Source organism: Barbus barbus (assembly GCF_936440315.1).
Source record: "Barbus barbus genome assembly, chromosome: 50".
In the NCBI taxonomy this organism is placed as follows: Eukaryota; Metazoa; Chordata; class Actinopteri; order Cypriniformes; family Cyprinidae; genus Barbus; species Barbus barbus.
In genome coordinates this window covers 10,189,626-10,198,403 of record NC_136728.1, presented here as the reverse complement: position 1 = coordinate 10,198,403, position 8,778 = coordinate 10,189,626, and the positions used below count along the sequence as shown (strand labels likewise).

At 38.5% G+C, this 8,778-nt stretch overlaps 1 protein-coding gene across 1 annotated transcript; it reads left to right on the top strand.

The window, feature by feature from the left end:
• Positions 1-4,953: 4,953 nt before the first annotated feature.
• On the top strand, positions 4,954-7,620 carry LOC306868245 (kelch repeat and BTB domain-containing protein 13-like; the record flags this gene model as incomplete). Its single annotated transcript, XM_079414332.1, has 1 exon — positions 4,954-7,620. One exon carries the CDS (start codon positions 4,954-4,956, stop codon positions 6,340-6,342), a length of 1,389 nt encoding a protein of 462 aa, XP_079270458.1. The 3' UTR covers positions 6,343-7,620.
• Positions 7,621-8,778: the final 1,158 nt, after the last annotated feature.

The window sequence follows — 8,778 nt, the reverse complement described above, 5'->3', positions numbered from 1 at the left end:
TAACTCTTGAGCATTTAAAGGGTGTAATTTCACAAATGAGCAAAATTAGAATAAGGAACAGACAGTCAACCCTCAGAAGAACCTTGCATAAACAATGTTTAGCCATAGAGACCTAATGTAAAGAGGCTGTCAATTGCTGTATTGACTTTGTAGGAGCTCAGAAGAACTAGATCTGAGTATTTGGGCAGCTTAACAGTCATTCAGAGGTCACTTGCGGAAAGAAGCAGGTGGCAGCGTTACTCATATGGAATGCCAGAAACACATGCCGTCATGTTTCAAGTGCCCTGCCAAATGTGCTTTGTAGGTCTTGTTGTCGTGGACTGAATGTACACATCTTGTTTACCGTTGGCAGAGCATTCATTCTACCCTCTTTGTAGTGGGCTGTGGAAGTCACGAACTCCTTTATGCAGCTGGGAATCAAACTGACACAACGGTTTGATGTGGTTTGGTTCCTGCAGAGGTCCCAGCATGTGTTTTGGTAGGGAACAACAACACACGATCTCTCCTTTTGATAGTGCATTTCACCTTCTATCTTTATATCCTCCCACACGCTTCCTTTAAGCTTGTGCTTTCTTTGGATGTGTACGCTCCTTTCATTTACGCCGTAGTAGATGTGGTTTCTAATTGTGATCGATTTGTTTTTGATTGAGGTGAGTTTTTGGTCGTTCTTTGATCTTAGTTTTTTGTACTTCAGTCAGTGTGCTTTTATAACATAAAGCCGGTTGCACAACACACTCGATTGGACCTTTTCACCTTTTCTCTTTCTCTGAAGAACTCAGACACACTTCTCTCAGTTCACTCCTACTCTTCCATTCACTGCCTCCGTTCCCAGATAAAATTATAGGATTCAATGAGATGCCTGACTCAGCTATTGTAACCCACACAAAGAAGATATTTCAAGCTTCCTTTCTTTAGGATGCCTTGCTCGCTTTCTTATTTATTAGATAAAACAAGCTGTAAGTGAAAGAGAAAGATAAAACCTAACATTACATAGTAGCACCACACTAAAAATAGTTCCCTGTTCCCAACACTTAAAGCATTCAAAAAGGAAACTGATAACCAACTTGTTCCAAACCTATATGAAAATAATAGCTTTTCAAAGATAAATGGATAAGTGCAACCAGCACATTCTTCAAAAGATCTTCTTTTGTGTCCCACAGAAGAAAGTAAATCATACAGGTTTGGAAGGACATAAGGGTGAGCAAACGATGACAGAATGTTAATTTTTTGTGTGAAATACCCCTTTAAGTCTTGTACATGTGACTCCACTGAGAGAAATGGGGAATAAACAGCAGAATTGGACATTTCTGGATCTGTCCAGTACATTCGCTGCAGGCTTTCATAATAGCCAACTTACACAATGAGGTTACAACACTGAACACAATCCTGCCCGAAACCTGTTACCTAGCCCTGCTCCCACTGGATTTGCCATCACATGATCAAAACAAAGAGATCACATGGTCCAGCACATGGCTCACCATGACTCAGCACGGGGAACATAAACACATGCTGACCTTTTTACTTGTTACGGTTAGAAATCAAACTGTTCGCTTTGTTTCGCTGTTACCATACATGTTTATGTTTAGCTCACATTAGTTGAAGCATGTGTGGTTAATTTTAGACTCTGATTCTAATCTTGTCTTTTGCAGCCAAGCTTGTTCATCCTAGAAATAATTTTCATCACCAATAGTTGAATGAGTAAAAAAGGCCACATAGTTCAAGTGTCTCCACGGTCCTCATCACGTGTGGCCATTTAAAGTGCAAATTCACAATACAAGCAGCTGTGAAGGACTAGGACACGTGAGTGTGGTTATACTCAGTGTCCCGTGTGTGTGCCGAAGTTCAACAGTCACGCAGCCACTATTAGTGCTATAAGCGTTTAGGCAGGCTGGGGTTGAATTCTTGACGCTCAAGACAGACAAGGCAGAGTCAGACGGTACGGTTTCCATAGTAACGCCATGAGGGTGCCCGCCGAGCCCCCGTGTCTAGGTGTGTGTAGATAATGAATCTGAGCACTCTGGGTAACCCAGGTTGATCTCTCACAGAGATATGAAAGCCTCACAGCATTACCACTGACCTGCAATTACCTCATAACTTGCACTGCAGGACGGTTAATTACCTTTTATTAAAGCAGAGAGTGGACCCATATTGGGATGTATTATGCTGTGTCTGATCTACTGTGATAGAGAGCTAAATCAAAACAAAACATTAATGTTGAACCGCTCTGATGAAGTGTTCATGATGGGCTCACAATAGCAAAGTGAACAAAATTTTTATTTTTAAAGAGAAATTTACATTTCTCAGTGATCTTCAGTTAGTAAATCATGTGCACAATGTGCTTTAAATAAGGTAACAAATTAGTCAATTTTGTGCAAATGTGATTGCAACGAGGTAACAAATTAGTAAATTGTGCTCACAATTAACTTAAAATGAGGTAATGAATTAGTAAATTGTGTGCACAATGTGATTACAACAAGGTAACGAATTAGTAAATTGTGCTCTCAATTAACTTAAAATGAGGTAATGAATTAGTGAATCGTGAGCACAATGTGCTTTGAATGAGGTAACAAACTAGTAAATTGTGTGCACAATGTGATTACAACAAGGTAATAAATTAGTAAATCGTGCTCACAATTAACTTAAAACGAATTAACGAATTAGTAAATTGTGCACACAATGTGCTTAAAACGAGTTAAGGAATTACTAAATAGTGCTCACAATTTACTTAAATTGTTCTGACTGTGCGAAGAATTTGTGGCCATGAAATAAATATTTTTGTCCCCACATGCCATGTCTGGGGCCTCACAGTAGCCAATCATTTGAGTAAATGCTTCAGTCACAAGGCTTGTTGAGGCAAAGTCATGTGACTCTTTTGATGTGCATCAAGGAATTTATTTCGTAAATGTGTTTAGTTTACATCGCAGTTTGTCTTCTTACCAAAGTAAATCTTTTGTCTGTTTCTTTTTTAATTTAAAGGGGACATTGGATGCCCATTTTCCACAAGTTGTAATGATTCTTCAGGATCTTCATGAACTGTCTGTAACATACTTTGCTTAATATACCGCAATAGTCGTGTAAAACAACACCCTTTTATCCTTGACTAAAACAGCACTGTTCACAGCGACTCATTTTGGTGCATGTCTCTTTAAATGATAATGAGCAGCTGATCTCTCCACCCCTCTCTTTCTTGGGGCATGTCAACACAAGACAGGTGAATTGCGTCCTTGGACTATATGGCTCAGAGGTGGTCTTATTCAAATAGCTAACTATCTATGTAGAAACCAGCTGCAAATTGAAACGGCTTGCTCGATTGCACAGTTTCAAACTCATACAGCCCATAACAAACTGTGTGTTTTCTTTTCAGCTTTTCTGATTCCCCTTTAAAAAGTGTTTGTGCATTTTGAAATTTTATGTGCATCTTGGTGTTTACATCCAGCATTTTTATACAATATCCCAAAATTGGGATACAATGCGTGGATGGACACTTGGGTCATTATATTCACTTAATGGCACACCATTGACTTATGTCACTCCTTCAGCATAAATCAGTGAGATTTATGTTGAGATTTACATCTATTTTGTCGTCCATCTGATGTTTTTAAAAGAATGGATGCAAATAACAATTGTAAATAATGTTCAGTTTCTTGCACAGACCGATTTTTTCACTTCATAAGACCTCAATAGTTTGCAAGGAGCCGGGAAATAGGCCGCGAACATTCGTGCACTTTTTTGCAAACCAGTCCGACGAATCGCAAAGCGAAAACATGGGCCGTCCAATAAGAGTTGAGCATTACATCATGTGGCCAGAGCAACTGCTGTTACTCAAAAGGTTGACGCGGTGGCGCTAGAAGCTCAGAAGACCGTAAAAGCACCGACTTTCAACCAACATACAAAGAATATGGTTGTCGAGATGTTGCTGTCATTGGTGTTTGAACATAGAGATATATATGTATAATTATATTCATACAATATATTTTCTGTATATGTTTTTATGCAGCTCATTGTGTTTTTATAACAATAAAGAATGTTTATGACAAATGACAAGCAGGTAGCGTTCAGTCCATTATAACATACAAAGAGTGCTTGTCTGTCTATTATAGAATCAAAATCCTTTTTAGATCACAGTCAGAAGTTATTACAAGCACTCATTTAAAGGGGGGTTTGAGCAAAAACATTAAATGCATACATTTTGAAATGTAGCTTGATGATAATTGTACCTCTAATTATATTTTCCTGTAAGCAATATGCATAGTTTGTGTTTCTGATGAAGAACCAAAAGTTATTTATCTTAATTTAATGCTCATATTGAGCAGTGGATGATGTAAAAGCCATATACGAGATACATGAGCTACATGAGGAAAAATGCATTGCTGGTTGGCGCCACCTATCGTGCAGGCGTCAATTAGTAGAAGGCGATCAATCGTTTCACGCTCGGTGTGAAAGCAACGTACATCGGCGATTCGCCTCCCTTTTTCGCATCGCGCTCAGTGTGAAACCGAAGAAAAGAATCTAGCAGCTTGAGTTAACTGAATTTTTGGATACAATCACACTGCCGTCAGCAAGAACAAACAACCAGTCAGCACAATTAATCACAGATGTAGTGTAATTCATATCATTGACCTTAAAAGTGTTATGAATAAGTATGTTATTCCTCACTCATACCATTGCTCATTTGTGTTTAACGTCTGTCATGAGACACTGCTACTATCTATAGGCAGTGCTATCTTTGTAACAAAACCGGACCCCAGCACATCATGCGCCAGCTGGAGGGAGAACAGTTTTGTTAACTGACACGCAAGGGACATTTCAGTTTAAATGCCAGGGTAAGGTTCGAATTTTGATGGATATTTTGTAGACAATTGCTCACCGTTAAAACTAAATGTTTTGTGTTTTAAACAACTGAGTATTTATAAACAAAGAGCACAGGACCCATGATCAAGCAGGCTGCTAGACATGGATACTGTCAAGGTAAGAGTTGGAGACAGTGTCTTTGAAACAAACAAGTCTTTACTGCTAAGAGAATGCGAATACTTCAGGGCTCTTTACAGATCAGGCATGGTAGAGTGCCATCAAGAAGAGATTCACGTGAGGAACCTCAAAGCTCAAGGCTTCATAATCATGCTAGCTGTGGCCAGTGGTGAGAGACCTATTCTGAATGGTGAGGAGATTTTGGAAGCCATTGAATGTGCTGCTTTCTTCCAGGCTGAACCTCTTGCAAAGCATCTTAAGGATCTTCTCAATTCCGATAACTGCCTGCTCATGTACCAAGCCTCAGCCACCTATGGCTTATTGGAACTCAGTGAGAGTTCGGCACAGTTCATCCGCAATATGTATCGTGACCTGGAGGAGGACTTGAAGAAACTTCCTCAGGAGCTGATTGAACATGTGGAGTCTCTGGTTCCTAGTGTATTTGTGGCTGTGGGTTCCCACTCCACATGCTCTGTGGATGAGCTTCCTCTTGCCGCCACAAGAACTGTATGTTACCTTGATGAGGATGATGAAGAATGGAAGGTCCTCACTGCCTTGCCAATGGAGGCCAGCACCTCTCTGGCTGGTTTGACCGTTTTGGACAACCAACTCTATGTTGTTGGAGGTGTGCACGGTGTTGACAAGAGGCCTGTCGATGCTAGCTTTTGCTATGATGTTGTCACCAACACCTGGAGTTTGCTGCCAGGTCCCAGACAGCCAAGGTACAACTTCACCCTAATTGGGATAGAAGGTTGCCTCTACGCCATTGGAGGAGAGTCTGGAAGAACCACCATGTCCTCGGTTGAGATATATAATGTTCCCACAAAGGAGTGGAGCTTTGCAGCACCTTTACCTCGACCTGTCGCTGGGGTCGCATGCACCAAAGCCATGAGCCGAATTTTTGTGTGTCTGTGGAAGCCAATGGAGACTAACGAAATCTATGAATACATCCCAAACCAGGATGTGTGGGTTCTGGTGAGCACACTTCTGAAGCACCAGAGCTACGGGCACTGCATGGTGGCCCACAGGGACAACCTCTACATCATACGCAATGGGCCCCAAGATGACTTCCTGCGCTGTTTGATGGACTGCTACAACATCACCACTGGACAGTGGACGTCAATGCCTGGGCACTATGGGAACAGCAAAGGGGCACTGTTCACTGCTGTAGTGAGAGGGGACTCTGTGTTCACACTGAACCGCACCATGACTCAGGAGTACACCATCGCAGGGAACATGTGGAAACCTTGTAAGCAGATGAAGGGTTTTCCTAGGAATGGATCTGTGTGGACATTTCTACTCAGGATTCCAAAGGAGAGGAAAGAAGTGACAGCCTTAAAAGGACAGAACCTTATTAGCAATATTAGTGGCTAATAATTTGTTTTTAAGCCATTCACAGTGAACTTTGAATTTTCGGCACAAGATGTATCCCTATGGCCTTCACAACAAAAAGTCACACAAGAGTGCAAAAAAGTCACATTGCTTTGAACTTATTTTATTTGACAAAAAATGCACTGCATTGCATTAGTTTTTTTTTTATAAAAATGCAACAATAACATACGCTTTTTGGTTTTATATATATATATATTTATTTGGTAAATTGTAAATGGATTTCAATTTACTTTTCATCTTCCATTCCAAGAAAGTGACAACTTTTTAGCAGGTGAATTTTGTGCTGTCATTAAAGCAAGTTAAAAATTCTGTTATTATTTACTCATGTTTATCTTGTTCCAAACCTGTCTGACATTTATTCTTTTGCAGAACACAAAAAAGGATAATTAAATGAATATACAGTTGGATGAATTCAATACAAGCTCGTGGTAAAGTTTATTTGGAAAATCGTGACTCATGGTAAATTTCTCTTGGAAATTATATGGCTAGCGTGGTGGAAATGTTTGCTGACACTCTTGGGTGCCTTATTAAATGTTAAAATGAGTCACAATGTGCTTCCATTGTATTAAATTCACCCGCCCTGATATTCAATAAATGATTTCCTTTTGTGTTTTACAGAAGAAAGACAGCTATATGGGTTTGACACAACATGAAGCTAAATGAACAAAAACTAAATTTTAATTTCTCTTTAAATCCTTATAGTTAGATGAGTTGAATTTAGAATTATAACTACAACATTTTCTCAGAGAATGATAAAAAATTATGTTACACTGTAAGTGGCTTTAGCCCAGAAAAATGTTAGCGGTTTCCATCATATCTTGTTGTACATAGATTTTTTGTTTAGAATATCTTTGTTTTCAGTGGTCATCTCATATCACAAGTTTGTATTATTGCTGTATCAAATTTTGGCATGTTTAGATAGGTTTATGAAATGTTATTTGGCAAAAGGCACCTTGCAGCTTGAAATGCATTTAGGGACAGTTCTTTCAGAGCATGATTGTGTTGCCAAGATTGAAAGGGCAGAATTCAGATGCTTGTCAGATCCATGTGACATTTTGCTTGTGTCATGCTTTTAAAACTACCCAAGGTGACACTTTCATTCAACAGTCGTGAAACTTTGAGCTCTTTAATGTTCTTTACTTAAGACAGAGTATTTCATATAATTTTAAATTATTTACTGAAACCACATAGACTCGATTATTATAAACTGTTTAGACCATTTGCTTATGTGACGTTCTAATAAAATATTAATTTCTGTTTGTTTTCAATGAGACAATTATTATTGTGGAGAATGTGGAGTTACTCAAGACTCTGCAAGACTTTTGATTTTAAATTATATTGCATAAGCACCATTGCATAGTTTGCAAAGTATTTTCCTCTGACTATTTAGTGCAATAATTTGTAAAAATTGGATGGTGACCATCAAAGGAGGGCATAACGATATTGAGTAAATTCAACAGTCTTTTTATCTACTGCAGTGACACAGAGGTCCTCACGGATAGAAGAAACTACCAATGAGCATGAAATTCTACTGCCAAGTAGAAAGAGCTCCATGGGTAAGAGCTAAATACGTTTAGACTGAAAATAACATCATGTGGGTCACCTCAGGACAGAAACATTTTCGCCAGCCTGTAGTGCCTCATCCAAACCATGCTAGGAACTCGATGGGATGAAATGTCAGTACAACTGGAGCAGTGTCACATATCACATACAACTGGCACAATCTGTCACAACTTGAACCTTATTATTACTCTTTACTTATTATTAGGTTGGTGATTTGTAGCATTCTGACATCTTACTATTACTGTATGCACAAAATAAAAGTCTTGTTGGCTGGATCTAAAATTAGCTTTTGACAATGCCAAAAGTACACGCTTGGTTTGATGAATAACTAGAATATTACTGATTTGAATTATCTACAACATAAAAGTTCAGTAACTTTTACTAAATTAAAAAAATAGCACTTATAAAGTTAAGCCTTTTTACTTGTAGTGTTGCTCCATGTGGAGGAAAACAAAATTGAAAGATAACCAAACCCCAACGAAAGTGGACCTACTTTTATGAAAATTGTGAAATACAGTTGCTAAATCACTTGTTGATTTGATATTCTCAATTTTTCTCTTTTTCAAATCTGCATGCAAAGTCGCAATGAAACTGAAGTACACTGTAATAAAAAAAAAGTTGGGCAAACTTAGAAGTTTAAGGCAACCAGATTTCAGCAGATTTTTGAGTTTTCTCAACTTCTTGTTTTAAGTTTATACAACAAAAGTTGAGAAATTTCCAGTGTAGCTTTTCTTCCTTATTACACCATATGGTAGCCTATTAATCTTTTCCTCACAATTCTGACTTTAAAAAAAAAAAAGAAAAAAAAAAAATTCTTGCAGACTTTTTCTTGCTCAAAATTGTGATATAAACTTA